This window comes from Dendrobates tinctorius, unplaced genomic scaffold, assembly GCF_039654945.1.
Source record: "Dendrobates tinctorius isolate UK_male_01 unplaced genomic scaffold, ASM3965494v1 ptg000107l, whole genome shotgun sequence".
In the NCBI taxonomy this organism is placed as follows: Eukaryota; Metazoa; Chordata; class Amphibia; order Anura; family Dendrobatidae; genus Dendrobates; species Dendrobates tinctorius.
The window spans coordinates 15,193,619-15,212,032 of NW_027361775.1; the positions used below are offsets into that span (position 1 = coordinate 15,193,619).

At 42.7% G+C, this 18,414-nt stretch overlaps 1 protein-coding gene across 1 annotated transcript in view; it reads right to left on the bottom strand.

Moving 5' to 3' along the window:
* Positions 1 to 18,414, bottom strand: part of MYOM2 (myomesin 2) — a 251,758-nt gene that overhangs the window by 72,252 nt on the left and 161,092 nt on the right. Inside the window, exons 22-28 of the mRNA XM_073589183.1 lie at positions 17,323 to 17,479; positions 17,124 to 17,230; positions 16,636 to 16,680; positions 13,652 to 13,788; positions 11,261 to 11,405; positions 10,958 to 11,017; positions 1,349 to 1,416 (exon numbers count right to left, since the gene is read on the bottom strand). Of these exons, the coding sequence (XP_073445284.1) occupies positions 1,349 to 1,416; positions 10,958 to 11,017; positions 11,261 to 11,405; positions 13,652 to 13,788; positions 16,636 to 16,680; positions 17,124 to 17,230; positions 17,323 to 17,479 (719 nt within the window). The remainder of the gene's footprint in view (positions 1 to 1,348; positions 1,417 to 10,957; positions 11,018 to 11,260; positions 11,406 to 13,651; positions 13,789 to 16,635; positions 16,681 to 17,123; positions 17,231 to 17,322; positions 17,480 to 18,414) is intronic.

Below are 18,414 nucleotides of genomic sequence, written 5' to 3' on the forward strand. Positions count from 1 at the left end.
TCTCGGTTGAGGAGAAGATGGAGAAAAAATGTCTCCATTTTCTCCATTCTGTCAGATGTCATTCGAATGCAGTTTAATGATTTCCAAAGACTCGATGACTTGCATGGCCGACTGCAATCCGAACATCGGATCAAACTTAGGCACGCAGTGATTTTTCTCACGTGTGCATTGCCACATAGAATAACATTGGTCAGAGTGCAATCAGATATTTGTGGACATCAAGCAAAGAGGATAACATAGTATTAATATTTAGGTTAGAAGGAAATGGCCCGAGCAAGTAACGGACTAAACCAATATTTTGGACGGACATCTCATTTAGTCTCTGAGCACACTGATGACAATTAAGTTAAGGAGCACTGCTATTTATGTTCAAGTACCTTCATGAGAGGATAGCCTCACCCCGCTGCTTTCACTTTTTATGTGAGTATGGTTACAATGTATCTTATCACATAAAGAGTCGCTTTGAGCTCATCATGCTAACTAGGAACTATCAGGCATCCCTTCTTTTCTGATGGCATGGGACAGGGTTGAGTATGCTGTTGGTGTTTTTTATAAGTCAAAACACCAAATTCTACTGCTATTCTTGTAACCGGTATGGCCAACAACCCTGCATAGCCATGCACCAGAGCCGGACATCTTTGATGCATAAAACAACAAATACTCACAGCAACATTTAGCTGAATATTTAGTCTTGTGAATTCCTTAATAAGTGTCAGACTTTCAGCATGAGAACTGTAATCAATTTCATTATAGAAATAGTTTAGTAGCCAGATAGTGGCCACAAATTAACTGTGGCATCTCGCACAAAAAGAAGTAAGGAGACCAGAGGAGGTCACAGATGAAGGTGCTGTGGAGTAGCGGGGGGTGAGGTAGTGAATATCTCAGCTCCTTATACAGTGTGTCCGTAAAGTCATGGTGCACTTTTGACCAGTCACTGGAAAGCAACAAAATACAATAGAAATGTGAAATCTGCTCCAAATAAAAGAAAAACTCTCCCAGTATCATACTTGTTTAGTGCAGTTCGATGTGGGCTCCATTTGTTGCCCTTCACACATCCAAATGATAGTGAAGTTCTTGCCACACATGGGTAAGGACGTCTGGTGTAACAGAGTGAACAATGTCTGTGATTTTCAGTTTTAAGTGATTAATGTCGTTGATATGTTCAATGTACACATGTTGCTTCACATAACCCAAAAGTAAAAGTCTAAGGGCGTCAGATCCGGGGATTGTGGTATACTTTCCTGTGACTGGTCAAAAGTGCACCATGACTTTATGGACAAACTGTATATTCAATGATTAGCATATTGCACAATTTTACCTAGTAGAGAATGAATTAATAGATACGTACCTTGCAAACAAGCAATACTTCACATTCCTCCGTAACATCCCAATACAAGTATTCCAAGAAATGAGGACCTGCATATTACACAAAGACATCTAATATGAATATTTTTGATGTATGCTCATAATAATTTGCATTAATTGTATTCTACAATAAGTGGTAAGAGCTGAGGGAGTAATTCGGAGTAGATAGAGATTACTGAGTACTACAAACAGTGAGAATAGAGTCGTGTATGATGAAACCACCTAATAATAGGAAGAGGATTGATTTCAAATGAATAGCTGAGATAACTATTCTCCTAGGACATTAAAACAATATTAAATTGAAATAATCATTCTCTACTAAATCCAAGTATTCCCATATCCAAGTCTTTTATATGGGTTTTTCTGTTTTCTGTAAAAGAATGTAGCTATTATATACCGTACTTTATCTCTTATTGCTTATATGGTGCTATACATATTGTAACCAGTTATTGTCCCCGGTGGGACTTAACATCCAGTTTACATATTTCAGACACACAGTATGACACATCACATAGAAGTCTAATAACTTATCAGTATGTTTTCACAGTGTAGAAATTAGAAGTACTCTGACTTAAAAAGGCAATTTCTCTGGATTTGGCGTTAGTCCAATGATTCTGTAACATTTCTTTTTTCCTTTGAGCCCCTCCATTCCAAAGTTATGCACCCAAAAAATAAAGATGCAAATTTTCCATTCAACCAACTGGATGCATACCACAGAATGTTTCTGTGAACTTTTACTTTTTCTCCTCTGACACTGAAACATCAAAAGTTGCCCGCGTCCACATAAAAGTCCCAGTTAGTTCAAGGGAAAATGTGCATTTTTATTAGCAGATGGCATAATTTTGATAGCGTCACAGAAGAAAAGGAAAAACTGTTTTGGAACCCACAGAACCTGAAAGTGAAGTAGCCATAGCTCTTGTGCAGTGCTACACACCTTTCACTGGTTTTATCTACACTATTATGCCCTTGGCAACATATGTTCGGGAAATTGCAGCATGGCCTTATTCCTTGTCCTTCAAACCAAACATTCAAGCCTTTTCTGCCTCTTGCAGCATCCAACTCAAAACCATTTCCAGAATCTGCTCTTTTTTTCAATTTTCAACCAAGAAAAATGTAACTGCATGACCTTATTATCTCTCAACTAGAATATTGCCACATCTAAAACTGTGACCTTGTACCTTGCACTCTTACGCTATTCATCCAATCCATCTTTAACTCTGCTGCCCAGATACTCCACCACTCCTCTCATTACTCCTCTACCAATTCCTTCACTGGCTCCCCATTACCCAGAGAATTCAGTGTCCACTATTAACAAGACCATCCATAACCAGTCCACTTCATACATCTCTGACCTAATCCCTCGATACTGCCCTCATGTAATCTCCAATTCTACCAAGAAGTTATTCTCTACTTCCCTCTTTTGTGTTTCTTACACCATAATATCCAGGATTTCTCTTGTGCTTTCCCCATACTCTGAAATTAATGGCCACAACCAATCACACTCTCTTCCAACTTTGAAACCTTTCCATCATGAAAATCCACCTCTTCAACAAAGCTTACAACCCGCAATAACCCTGCTGTCATTACACTGCCGTATCAGTAGTTCCCACCCTCACCTCTCTCCCTCCGCTACCTCTGTAGATTGCATGACTTTTCTTCCAGGGTCCTCTCTTCCACTGTACCTCTCAAGGCCCCGTCACACTAAGCGACTTACCAGCAATCCCGACACCGATATCAAGGTGTCAGGATCGCTAGTAAGTCGCTATGTGATCGCTGGTGAGCTGTCACACAGACAGCTTCACCAGCGATCAGCACAGCGATGCCGAGCGCCCGGCATCGCTTGCCATCCCTGTAAAAAATAGAATCAAACTAAAAAATATAGTTATTCTCACCTTCCGATGTCGCGTTCAGCCATCCTGCCTCTCTCCACGCTCCGGTCCCAGTGATCCTTTGCACGAATGACCGTGAGATGTCACGGTCTCGAGGGATAACAAAGTCTCGTGGTCATTCGTGCAAAGGATCACTGGGACCGGAGCGTGGAGAGCGGCAGGATGGCTGAACGGGACATCGGAAGGTGAGAATAACTATATTTTTTATTTTTTTTATTATTTTTTACACCTGATCGCTGGTCTCCCGCCTGTCAAACACAGCGATGCGTGCTGGCCAGCGGGAGACCAGCGACCAAAGAAATGTCCAGAGGTTTCTTGCAGCGATCAGCGATACCGGCAGGGGGGCCGCTCGCTGATCGCTGTCACACACAGCGATCTCGCTGGTGAGATCGCTGTTACGTCACAAAAGTTGTGACTCAGCAGCGATCTCGCTACTGAGATCGCTTAGTGAGACGGGGCCTTTAGTCACTCCCTTAGCCATGTTTAGTTATACTTTTCGTAGTTTATGTATTGCTAATTGATCATTATCTATTGTAAACATTGTTTTCACATGTATAGTGCCCTCAAATTAAAGGGGTTTAAAAAAAAACCTTCATCCCCAGCTGCAATTGCTTTAAAAAAAAAGAAACTGTACTTTTCTCACCCTCCCCATGTCTAGAGCTGAATCACTGCCGCTGCTCTCGGTGTCTGTTACTGATGTTACTGATGTTACATTAATAGCGCTGCAGACAATAATTCAGCTCAGTTGATAGCATAGCCACTCAAAGTCACCAAGCTCACTGACTGTCTGCAGCACTGTGTGATATCAATGCTGCAAGCAATAACAGTGGCAAAACCTCCGCTCTGGACCTGGGAAGGGTGAGTTAAACCCAGTCGTTTTTTTAAACAAACGGCAGCTGTGGGACAAGTGACTCCAAAACCAGAAAGGGGTGCTATAAATAATATTAATTCAAATGGATAGGGCTTGATGTTGATCTCTGCACAGTGAGGTGAATCGATGCTGTGCATGAAAAATTACTACAATGCCGTGGTCCATTTATTTTCTAGATCTTTCTAATGCCAACTTGTCATTATATGATTGCATGGCAGCACCTGCTAAAATTTCACGCAGAAGAGGTTGTGAGATGACCTTTCAGTTTGTGACTATTAGGCCATGTTCACACTTTCAGTATTTGGTCAGTATTTTCAATCAGTATCTGGAAGCCAAAACCAGGAGTGGTGAAAAACTCAGAAGTGGTGCACGTGTTTCTTTTGGGCCATGGTCACATGTTCAGTATTTGGCCAGTGTTTTATCTCAGTATCTGTAAGCCAAAATCAGGAGTGGAACAATCGGAGGAAAAGTATAATAGAAACATTGTAACTGATTGTTACCGCCAACCAGTTTTTATGGACCTAACTGCAATCAGGCCTACTTAAGCATTTTCTGCCCTGAATCTGGTGGGGGAATGTGTGTCTTTGTCCTTCCGTGCAAGGGGCCTCCCTAATAAACAATCCTGCAGACAGGCTGGAGACTGGGCTTCTGTAACCTTCTTCATCCTTTGAGCTATCTGTAGCAAATATTTAAAGGGGTGGGGTGTGAATAGCTCTGCCCAACCAAGGGGCTGATCCAAAGAGAGGTAAAACATTAAGCCACAAGTTTGGTTTGATAGTTGATGCTGTGTCTTGTGAAGGTCGAGGATCTGCTGCTGCGGCCAGGTCCTGGGGCCCGTTTATGGACTATTGGAGATTGAGGATCAGTTGCCACATGGTATTGTGATGTCTTACCTACCCTTCTGAATTTGAGGAACTAGTCTAACGACTGTTGTTGATTTTTCCTTTCGTCAGATAATTGAATGGCACCCCCAAATTTGTTTGTTTTATTGCTGCCACATTGCAGACTCTAAGGAATCATATCTTTGTTTGGTGGAATATTCTCCCAGTCCCAATAAAGGTCTTTTAAACTGTTCATTGATCTGCTGTCCCTGTCTGCTCTGTCACACATCCCGTCAAAGATATATTCACTACCTCTGCATTTTTCACCCACTCCTGGTGTTGGCTTACAAATACTAATGTAAATACTGACCAAATACTGAACATGTGAACGTGGCCTTAGTGAAAACAGCAACTAAAATCATAGACATTTTGACATTTGTTTCATACTTTTTTACATTTATTGGTAGATCTTTGGGTCATTAAAGGGTACCCTTATAGCTCATATTTAATGTTAATTCGATTGTCCAAAAGTGGAATGGATCTGACATCTTTTTCAGAAACAAAGCCATTTCTGCTCATAGTCTGTATCTCATATTGCTGCTGATATCTGTTTAAGTGATTAGAGCTGAACTGCAATACTAAACACCAGAAGAGGACACAGTCAGGAGAGGGCTTTTGTGCAAGAACATTAAATGGGTGCTTTGCAGTCCAAAATCTCAGGGCCGCCATCAGGGCATTACTGCCCTGACTAGCGTATGGGACCCGGTGGGCAGAGGGGGCCCGCATCGGGCCCAGTCTCCTTTGCTCACCGGGCCCCTACTGGCAGGTAAATGGGGCCCTTAGCGATGCTGCGGCAGGTGAACGCTATTAACATGCGGGCCCACCGGCCCGCACGTCAATGGTTAACAGCCGCCAGCCAATCGGAGGCTGGCAGCTGACGTCAGCCGCATCACACACATTGCCGGCGTCTGACGTCACTGTCAGTCGCCGGCAAGTGCGCGCTTCAGCAGAATGGAGGGATGGAGCCTCGCCGCTGGAATGCGGCAAGGTAAGAACTTGTTTTTTGCTTTTTTTTTTTAGAGCGGCAATCTAGGGGGCCCGGGGCAGAATACTGGATGCTAGGGGAAGAGTGCTGGATGCTGGGGGCAGAATGCTGAACTCTGGGGCAGAATGCTGGATGCTGGGGGCAGTATGCTGAATGCTGGGGCAGAGTGGTGGATGCTGGGGGTAGAATGCTGGATGCTGGGGGCAGAATTCTGAATGTTGGGGCAGAATGCTGGATGCTGGGGGTAGAATGCTGGATGCTGGGGGTAGAATGCTTGATGCTCGGGGCAGAATGCTGAATGTTGGGGCAGAATGCTGGACGCTGGGGGTAGAATGCTGGACGCAGGGGGCAGAATGCTGAATGTTGGGGCAGAATGCTGGACGCTGGGGGTAGCATGCTGGACGCTGGGGGTAGAATGCTGGATGCTGGGGGCAGAATGCTGAACGCTGGGGCAGAATGCTGGATGCTGGGGGCAGAATGCTGAATGTTGGGACAGAATGCTGGACACTGGGGGCCGAGTGCTGGACGCTAGGGGCAGAATGCTGAACACTGGGGCAGAATGCTGGACGTTGGGGGTAGAATGCTGGACCCTGGGGCAGATTGCTGAATGTTGGGGCAGAAAGGTGGACGATGGGGGTAGAATTCTGGATGCTGGGTGTAGAATGATGGATGCTGGTGCAGAATGCTGGACAGTGGGGCAGAATGTTGGGCGCTGGGGGCAGAATGCTGAATGTTGGGGCAGAATGCTGGACACTTGGGGCAGAGTGCTGGATGCTGGAGGCAGAATGCTGAACAGTGGAGCAGAATGCTGGACACTGGGAGTAGAATGCTGGATGCTGGGGGCAGAATACTGAATGTTGGGGCAGAATGCTGGACGCTGGGGGTAGAATGCTGGATGCTGGGGGTAGAATGCTGGATGCTGGAGGCAGAATGCTGGACCCTGGAGACAGAATGCTGGATGCTGGGGCAGAATGCTGGATCCTGGAGGCAGAATGCTGGATGCTGGGGGTAGAATGCTGGATGCTGGGGGCAGAATGCTAAACGCTGGGGCAGAATGCGGAAAGCTGAGGCAGAATGCTGGACGCTGGGGGCAGAATGCTGGATGCTGGGGCAGAATGCTAGACATGGGGGCAGAATGTTGGACACGAGGGCAGAATGCTGGACGCTGGGGAAGAATGCTGGATGATGGGGGCAGAATGCTGGATGATGGGGGCAGAATGCTGGATGCTGGGGCAGAGTGCTGGATGCTGGGGGCAGAATGCTGAACACTGGGGCAGAATGCTGGACGCTGGGGGCAGAATGCTGGACACTTGGGGCAGAGTGTTGGACGCTGGAGGCAGAATGCTGAACACTGGAGCAGAATACTGGACACTGGGGGTAGAATGCTGGATGCTGGGGGCAGAATGCTGAATGTTGGGGCAGAATGCTGGACGCTGGGGGTAGAATGCTGGATGCGGGGGGTAGAATGCTGGATGCTGGAGGCAGAATGCTGGACCCTGGAGACAGAATGCTGGATGCTGGGGCAGAATGCTGGACGCTGGGGGCAGAATGCTGATCACTGGGGCAGAATGCTGAAAGCTGGGGCAAAATGCTGGATGCTGGGGGCAGAATGCTGAATGTTGGGGCAGAATGCTGGACACTGGGGCAGAGTGCTGGATGCTGGGGGCAGAATGCTGAACACTGGGGCAGAATGCTGGACGTTGGGGTAGAATGCTGGAGGCAGAATGCTGAATGTTGGGGCAGAATGCTGGAGGTAGAATTCTGGAAGCTGGGGTTAGAATGATGGATGCTGGGGCAAAATACTGGACGCTGGGGCAGAATGCTGGACGCTGGGGGCAGAATGCTGAATGTTGGGGCAGAATGCTGGATGCTGGGGGCAGAGTGTTGCACGCTGGGGGCAGAATGCTGAACACTGGGGCAGAATGCTGGACACTGGGGCAGAATGCTGGATGCTGGGGCAGAATGCTGGACACTGGGGGTAGAATGCTGGACGCTGGGGGCAGAATGCTGAATGTTGGGGCAGAATGCTGGACGCTGTGGGTAGAATTCTGGATGCTGGGGGTAGAATGCTGGACGCTGGGGCAGAATGCTGGACGCTGGGGCAGAATGCTGGATGCTTGGGGCAGAGTGCTGGATGCTGGGGGCAGAGTGCTGGACGCTGGGGGAAGAATGCTGAACACTGGGGCAGAATGCTGGATGCTGGGGGTAGAATGCTGGATGCTGGGGGCAGAATGCTGAACGCTGGGGCAGAATGCTGGACGCTGGGGCAGAATTCTGGACCCTGGAGGCAGAATGCTGGACGCTGGGGGTAGAATGCTGGATGCTGGGGGGGTAGAATGCTGGATGCTGGAGGCAGAATGCTGAACGCTGGGGCTGAATGCTGGACCCTGGAGGCAGAATGCTGGATGCTGGGGGCAGAATGCTGGATGCTGGGGCAGAATGCTAGACACGGGGGCAGAATGCTGGAGACTGGAGCATAATGCAGACATGGGGCAGAATGCTGGACGCTGGGGCAGAATGCTGGATGCTGGGGGCAGAATGCTGAATGTTGGGGCAGAATGCTGGATGCTGGGGATAGAATGCTGGATGCTGGGGCAGAATGCTGGATGCTGGGGTACAATGCTGGATGCTGGGGTAGAATGCTGGACGCTGGGGTAGAATGCTGGACGCTGGGGGTAGAATGCTGAATGTTGAAGCAGAATGCTGGACGTTGGGGGTAGAATGCTGGATGCTGGGGGCAGAATGCTGGATGCTGGGGGCAGAATGCTGAACGCTGGGGCAGAATGCTGGATGCTGGGGGCAGAATGCTGGATGCTGGGGGCAGAATGCTAGACACGGGGGCAGAATGCAGACATGAGGCAGAATGCTGGACGCTGGGGCAGAATGCTGGATGCTGGGGGAAGAATGCTGAATGTTGGGCCAGAATGCTGGATGCTTGGGTAGAATGCTGGACGCTGGGGGCAGAGTGCTGGACGCTGGGGGCAGAATGCTGGTTGCTGGGGGTAGAACGCTGAATGTTGGGGCAGAATGATGGATGCTGGGGGTAGAATGCTGGACGCTGGGGGTAGAATGCTGGACGCTGGGGGCAGAGTGTTGAATGCTGGGGCAGAATGCTGAACACTGGGGCATATTGGGATATGCGAAATCCCGCGATATTTCGCCGACGCCATTTTGGATCCCGACGGCATCCACGCTGGCGACATGCTCTTGCGGCGACGCCATCTTGAGTATCGCAGGATTTCACGATACTCAAGATGGCGTCGCCGCAAGAACATGTCGCCGGCGTGGAGGACGTCTGGATCCAGGATGGCGCCGGCGGAAGATGTCAGGGTCGTGGATCAGCGGCGATGACGGCATGAGTATGAGAGATGGAGTGAGAGAAGGGGTCATATGTGGAGTGAAAGAGTGAGTGGATGTGAGTGGAGATGGTGAAAGGTGAGAGGTGTGTGTGTTGAGGAGCAGTGGTGTGTTGAGGGTTAACATGGAAAGAGGTGTGCGGTGACGTCACCGGTTACAACTGGACGGACGTTGTTACAACCGGAAGCTGCTTAGGGCATTTATTATTATAGATTATTCGGTCACTATGGTAGTAATATGTGGTCTGGTCCTGGTGTCGCAGTATTTGTTCCTTGTATGTGGTATTATAGGCCACTGTGGTGGTAATATGTGATCTGGACATGGTGCAGTGGTATTGTATGTGATATTATTGGTCATTTTAAAAATTGAAAAATAAATAAAAATATACCTAAACTGTATATTTTAACAAATATTTAATAGGTTACAGTAGAGTAGGGCCTGGCCTAAAGTGTCTACAGTGTTATGGTGGCGGCTTAATAAAATCTTTTGGCCACAGCAAAAGCTGCCAGCTATATGTGTGATCTGGTGATGGGAACTGTTAATGTGTGATGTGTGATAGGTGAGAAGTGGAGTTTTTCCAAGAGAGAGCAGTGGGACTGTAGACAGTTCGAGGGGTGGAGGCGGAGTCTCAAGGGGGCCCTGAAAATGTTGCCAGTATGGGGCCCCGAAATTCCTAGTGACAGTCCTGCAAAAGCTCATCATAATGCACAATTCCATGAAGGTAGTTGCAGGCCCCTTAATCTCTTCGGCCCTATTTCAGCTGCCCAATTTGTACCAATAGTATATCTGCTCCTGTTAGACATATGCATTGACGAGGTGATGATCCACTTTTTTGGCCTGGAGACGTCCAAATGATTTACATGAGTAATGTTTTACAGCTACTAGCAAGGTAATGTATTGCACGGTAACAGCATCGCATTAAAATGATCAACTGTGTTATGTTAAATATGTGAATTGTATGAATGATTATGTCCTATAAAACGACATGAAAATAATTTTCAAAGCCTTGATATGATGAGATTGTAGGAAACACTTTAATCAGAGCTATTTGCATAAAGGAATGAATAGACACTACTTTTCCACTTTCTGTTAAGTGTAATGGTGTGTGTTCAAATTCCATTTCTACAATTATTGAATGAGAAATTTATAGGATAATTTTTTGCAATTTACTGCCAATTGTACCATGTTAATGAACCCGCTTTTATAAAGCAGGTATAATATGGATAACAACTTAACCCTTGTAACTCTTTAAAAAAAGCTCATTTCCTGCTCAGAATTCATTAATATTTATACAGATATACAATGGCATTTGCTTCTGTCTGCAAATTAATTCTGAAAATAGTATAAGACAGATTTATCTAGTTTTTAGGTGTAAAACATTGAAAAACACAGCATTTCAGCTGAAAGCCATATTGGTGAAATCCTTATTCTGACATATAAAACCTATGTCAGAGTCAATAACAGGGTATTCCCTTTCGGCGGACATTGCATGAGGGGTGAATATTGGTGACCTTCTCACACAATTTGCCAATATTTATACATCTTTGAGGCTGAATGCTTAATTTTCAGATTGTGGACCAAACTACTTTTGGGACCTATTATACTTTACCTTGCTTTCTGATATATTCCTTTCTCTGAAATTCAGCTTCAGCCAGAAGTGCCTTAAATGCTGAAAATATATAAATACATATATGTAATAAAATGCAATAAATCAGGTTATCACTGCTATTAAAAGAAGTAGTGACCGTGCTAAAAAAAAATCTGGCCTTCTAATTTGCCATTGAAACACAGTTTTAGGACACAATAGTTACAGTAAATATTATGTATATTAGATTCTGAAGAACAAATATAAAATTATATGACATCACTGTATTAAAGTTACTTCTGAATCATGTGAAAGCCAGCAACTTACCATCTCCAATAAGAACTAATGAGGACTGGTTCTTGGCTTTTCCGTCATGAATCTGTACGGTATAGGTACCTTCATTTTCTACTGTAAATCGGTCCATTACCATTTCAATAGTGCCAGAAGCTCTATCACACTTAATACGGTGACTCTACAAAAGGTAAGCATTAGAATTCAGCTTCCAGTCATGTTGGCACATTCTAATGCTGTATGGCCAGATGAAGCACACAATAGGGCGAAACGACCATCACCTGAAGGCACCAGCGTTCTCCCATGTAATGTGAGCTGCTATTTTTTATCTAAAAAAGTTATCAAGATACTTACATTGAGTGCTGTTTTTCTTAAAGAATTGAAGGATTATAAAAATCATAGGAAGTCATGTATACCTCATGGGCAAAATCCCTAAGAGTAGGTGATGCCATATGTAAACTTTATGGCTTTGGCAAATCCTTCTGGATCCCTGTAGAGTTCCCATCCTGCATCATTTTTGCAGCATATTAAAAATAACATGAACCTTAAGCTATGTAACAAGCACTGTTCCATTTTTTATAGTGGAGTGCATCTGCCATTTTTTCTGTTCATGTGATTTTTTTATGCTTACTTTTTTTCCTATAAAAATGCATATGGAAAATCACATGAAAAAGTCACATCAAGAGCATGCTATGGTCGGAAAATTCAAATTGGTAAAAATGCACATTTCAAGATAAAAAAATCTAAAAAAAAAACAGTTTTATATTTCCCTTTCATCTTGAAGTCAAGATTTCGCAGTAGCCCCAGAAATACATGCTATATGTTTCCAAAACCCCTCTCAGGCTATGGTCCCACGATGTGTAGTTGGTGAGTTTTTGTTGCTGCAGAATCTCTGCACCATTTCTGCACCTTCTAGGTAAATTAGTTTACTTGCGTTTCTTTCATTTTATTTTTAGTGCGTTTTTTACAAATTTTTTTTTTTTTTTTAGCTCTGCAGTTTAGCTCTAATGCAAGTCTACGGGGAAAATCTTCACATAAATTTCTATGTACCCACAAGAGAAATTGATATGTTGCGGAATTGAAAAACAAATCGCAGCTCATTTTACACTGAGAAAAATAGCGCAGTGGGTATGAGATTTCTATAAATCCCATCCACTTTGCTGGAAGTATAAGAGAAAATACCCAGCGCCAAAAACTAGCCAAAAACTAATCGCAGGAACACAGCCTTAAGGCCCCGTTACACACAGCGATATCGCTGTGTGTGACATCCAGCAGCGACTGACTCCCCCAGCGGGTATTGCTGATTGTGCTGGATCGTCCTGGGCCGTTTTTTCATCACTGGTCTCCCGCTGGCCAGCGCGCATTGCTGCGTGTGGCAGCAGGAGCCAGCGATCACCGACGCTGCACGCTGGTATCCAACGTAAACATCGGGTTTCTAAGAGCCGCGCGGCTCTTAGAAACCCGATGTTTACGTTGGATACCAGCTTGCTTGCTGGTCCTGATCGCTGGAGGGGCTGTCTATGTGACAGCTCAACAGCGATCAGCCTAACGATGTCCCAGCGATCCCATCATGTCGGATCATTGGTGGGATCGCTGGGACATCATTATGTGTAACGGGGCCTTTACAGTTATTTTCCAGTTTGTCTTCTGTGTATTTATCCAACTCTTTATCCTTTTTTACCGTACCTGATTTAGAGTAAAACTGCATTGCTCATGGATTTCTTCATAAACATTGATTTTTGAACCCTAACAATACCCAGAACAAGTAGAATAACAGCTTAATAATAAGAGTAGTGAATGATCCCCTGACTCCGTTATCATTGTTAGGCTATGGAATCTTATAAAGTTTTTTTCTGCCATTAATTCTGTTGATCTTATTGACAACGTATTTGCAAGAATTGGAACACAATAGGACTTTCAACCAATCCACTGCACAAGAAACTCATGCTGTTATGTTACAGAAACATTGCTTTAGTGTGAAGGAAAAACAATAATTGCATCTACTCCTTACGGGGAAAACACAAATATATTTAGAGATGATGTAGCAGATCAATTCGAGTTGTGGATTACTATACAGATCAATATCCAAATTCCCACACATTTCCTTTAGGCAATAGGAAATATTACAATAATCTTTTGTTGATACTGTTGTATTTTAGTAGTTTATATTGTGTCAAAAAAAAGACATTGGGTTTTGGAAGATTGGATTAATTTGCTGCTAGCACTATGCAGCTGTGTTCTGAATCATTATTATACTGAACAGCAATTGGAGTAATTCTTCTTATGGGACCCATCTTCCATTCCATTGCAATAAGCTATGATATTAAGAACTAGCAGGAAAAGTGTAGAGGAACATATCCTTTGTTTATAACATTACACTAAAACTCTTGCAAAAAAATACTGCAGGGAAAAAAGAAATCTACAAACCTCACTATCTTTAATCTCCAAATCGTTCACAACAAATCTAAAGCTTGCATCTGCAGACAAGTTGAGGGCTTCCAACCAGAAACGCACTCTGCCTTTCTCCAAAATTTCATAGGTCAATTCTGACTTCAGAGGAATAGCTAAAAGTAAATACACATGATGGTGGTCAAGGAAGCAATAAGAACACAAGCGTAAGCATTACCAATGTTCTAGCTTGCCATACATTAATATGTCTTTTATTGATAAGTTAAAATGCCCCAAAATAGATTGTATGAGATTAGAAAAGATGGTCTGTATTTTTCCCAGAAACTGCACCACTTACATCCTTGGTCTCTGTTTGGCATTGCAGCTCAATACCATACACTTGCCATTAGGTCAAAAGTGGTCAGTTTTATTTCTTATTTTATTCCCTGTACACCCCTAAATATTCTGAGTTTTTTTTATCCACCATAAGGTTTCAGAGAAAATGGCCTATTTCTTTAGTGCTAATTTTTATTGTCTTTACCAATGGTGATGTATCTCATAGAATTCTCTAGGGGCATGGCCTTAGGGTGCTCAGCATTAATATTCTATGAGCCATGACCCCTTGATCAAGACCATAATAATGCTGCATGATAGAGCTAGCTCTCAGCATACGAATACAAGTTAACACTTTCTCAGGCTGTGTTGCAAAAAACAGACTAGCAGTCTTTTTTTCATGGTCCTGGGCATATGACAGAATTTTGCAACTTGACTTTTCAACAGTTTTAGAATAATAGGTCTGCGTTCTTTCCTGAAAGAGCACCACTCAAGTTCGTAGGTTGTGTCTTGCTTTGCCGCTTGTTACGATTTAAAGAAATCAAACTGCAATACCAGAACCAGCCTATTGACTGACCTTTTCTTCTTACCCACTCCATACAACCATTTTAAGATTGATAAATAATGTCAACATATGAAACTTTATCATATACATTGGCTACAAGTCCCAAATAATTTGGCTATAGCTGGTGACAAATATGGGCCACTTTCGTCTGCACTCTGTAGTGGTACTGCTATATGTATCATGGGATATCAAATGTGTGTTATTTGCTGCGATACTAAATAAGTTCTTTTTGTGCTTATTACATTTTTATATAGTTACTTTACTTAATAGGATAGGGTAATTAATTCAGGTATTAATACTAGAAGAAGATAGGAAACTGGAGGCTAGATGAGAGTCAACTAAATGAAGTGCCAGAAAGAAGTGGATCAATACATCTTGGAGATTTGGAAATCATTCCCTTACAAGCAGTGTCAAATTTCAAACATCATTTTGGTAATGGAAGAATTATGCTGACACATATGATTTTCTCCATATTTGTTCCACATACCTAGAACAGTGCTGACTCATTAAAAAGTATGTCAATGTTCCCATCATGTTTGGAGAGTGGGGTGTTCTTCCACATCCAGGACTATTTTGAAGGTTTTATTGGATATTGGTGTCAGATTGGAACATAAGAGGGAAGAGTTTGGGGTGGGGACAATGATGACTGTAATGTATCTATAAATTGCTAGCTGTTCATTGCATAAAGCAGGAGAGGAGGTATTACAGACAGAAACATACATTTTGAAAATAATTTAAAGTGGTTTCCAATGTTCAATCATCAGGAGTGCACCGCTCCCTGCATCACAACTTCCCGCTTGCTGGAGGTAGTAATCTCTTGATGATTGACAGTTTGGGTTGGTGGCAAGGTTGAGCTGCTGCACTATCTGAATAGTTTTAGCCAGCTTTGCCAATGTAGCATTAGAAGAGCACAGAGGTACTGAAGATGGCCAGATCCAGCGATCCAGCCAACTTCAGAGCATGGCTTGCTACCAGTATAACCCACTTGCAAGCGGTCACAACTTGTCTAGGTGTATGTGCAACATAAAGGCTCAGTGTTTAGCAGCGTTGTGGTCCTGGGTTCAAATCCCACTGAGAACAACATCTGCAAGAGTTTGTATGTTCTCCCTGTGCTTGAGTAGGTTTTCTCCCACACTCCAAGGACATACTGATAGGGACGTTAGATTGTGAACCCCAATGGAGGCAGATATGATAATGTCTGTAAAGAACTGTGTAATATGATGGTGTCATCTAAACAAAGCATATTAATTATAAAAAATTATAAAATAGTTTGTCTACCTCTGAGGTGACGAGTAACTTTGACAGCTAGTTGTGAGTTATTTAATTAAAAATCCCTCCATACTAGAGAGGTAAATTGTTTTAATAAAAATTTGTTTCAATTTTATCTATTTTACACAAAGAGACAACCCGTTTAAAAGTTATTTGTTAATTATTGAGATGCACTATTGTCCCTTCCAAAAATTTTAGCTAAGAGGCATCATATCCTCCTACAACTATTATACATTGTCTTTGGCTTTTATGTCATAGAACGGTAATCAAGTCTATGTTGTGCTACACCAGTGAGACGTGAACATCACTTGTATAACCTTGAAATTGCTGTAGTTGATATGTATCTCTTTTGCGAAAAGAGATCAGACTTTCTAGTGGATATCATCATAACTAATGGGGATTAGACCTTCTAAATCATCAAAGCTAACTTAGATCACTTTTTCAATAACACTAATGCTAATATACACTTGACCTGTTTCATGAAATGAGAAGGAATGGAGATAGAAGTAACCTTGAAAAATCTATATTAAGTTCGGGGATCAGGCTGCTTCTATTTCAGGTCACTGCCATTCATCAGAGAAATGTCATGTTCCTGATTCAATGAGTTATATGTTCTTACATGCTTTCCATTGAAGAGACCCTTGCCATATATCACTATTTCATACCAATTTATTAAAAGTGGTAGCAAGTGCAGAATGGAATGTATGATCATTCTCGTCAATGCAATTAGCTATACTATATAGTTATTGTGATTTATCTATGTAGCTAGCTTTGCATTTGTTCCATAGACTGGGAATGGAAAACAAGAGCAAAACACAAACAATTTAAGATTATGTAATGAAAAAGGTCTACTTACTAGGATTCCTAATTTCATAGCTCAGAGCCATCAAACGTTCAAGTTCTAGAAAGTTAAAAAAAACAATTATTAATTATTCATATTTGAATCTATATATGATAGAAAGATAGAGAGATAGATAGACAGATAATTTTATATTTTAAAGACGAATAAAGCACAGATGTCCTGATATAATTAATGCCTTTGATGGCAATTTAACAGGAAGTAGTTTGTTGAAGAGGAGACAAGCATGTGATTTATTGAACGAAGTCGCTAATCACATGCATCCTTCTTCGGTTCTTAGCCAATTATTTTTTGGCTGTGCATTCACCGTGCAGTGCAGCCATCATCAATTCCATTCTTTTAAAAACTTCTCCTATGCCCTGCTGTCAAAGGCAACAATCAGACATCAACAAAAGCAGATCATCAGATCATGCATCTTCATGAATGTTAGATTTAGCTTTATAATATTTTGATAAAAATAGAATAATTCTCCCCTTCCATCTTACCATCTGCATCTAGCACATAGCTGGATGATATGCCATCAGTATCACTAACTGCCACCGAATATGTCCCCAAGTCAGCCTTATCGGGGTTCTTAAAGTATAGTTTGGAGCTAAAATAAGAAAGAGGTCAACAAAGTTATACATAAATGAATACATCAAAAAGTTTACCGATGAAATCAAGTATATCACAATAACTACTTACTTTTCTCCAATAGATTCTGCATTGAATTTTTGGTCATCAGAGATTTCTTCATAGGCTTTGCACCACGTGAACTGAGAGGCTTCAGAAATTTCAGTACAGTTGTAAGCAAGGTAAATGTTGCCTTGTTCATCCACTCCTGCAGTAATCTCCTGAACGCCTACAATTTACCATAAGTAGTATCAATGATTATGCTTCTTTTCATCATAGTGATAAACGTAGGCAAACATATTTTTTTAATTTAAGTCCTTAGGGACCAGAGGTATTTCCGTTTTTGTGTTTCCATTTTTTACTCCCCTTCTTCCCACGACCATCACTTTTTTATTTTTCCATCAATATGGCTATATGAGTGCTTGTTTATTGTGGGACAAGATGTACTTTTGAATGGCATCATATATTTTACCATATCATGCACTGGAAAACGGGAAAAAAATTCCAAATGCGGTGAAATTGCCATAAAAGTGCAATTCCACAATTGCTTTTTGTTTTTTTTTACCATGTTTACTAAATGCTAAAACTGACCGGCCATTATGATTCTCCGAGTCATTACGAGTTCTCAGTCACCAAACATGTCTAGGTCCTTTTTTAAGAAAGTGGTGAAAAAAAATTCAAAGTTTGTAAAAAAAAGAAAAATGTTGGCATATTCCGAGACCCGTAGCGTCTCCATTTTTCGGGATCCGGGGCTGGGTGAAGGTTTATTTCTTGCGTGCCAATATGACATTTTTATTGACACCATTCTGGTGTGTATATGATATTTTGATCGCCTGTTATTGCATTTTATTGTGCGGCGCTCATAGCTATCCGGCTATCACAATGAAATGGGTCTCCAGCTGACCCCAGGTTGTAATACCAATCCATCAGACCTCAGTCAAGTGACACAGGCGCTGATGGGAAGAGGTAAAGGTGCGCCTCCTGCACGAGCATGTTAAATGCCTATGTCAGAGTTTGACATTCCCCTGTCTAACTCTCAGTCATCATAAGCTTGAATATGAGATATTATATATATATATAGATATATATATATATACAGTATACTGCTTAAAAAAATAAAGGGAACACAAACAGCCTGTTGCAAGTGGAATAATGTTTCCCTTT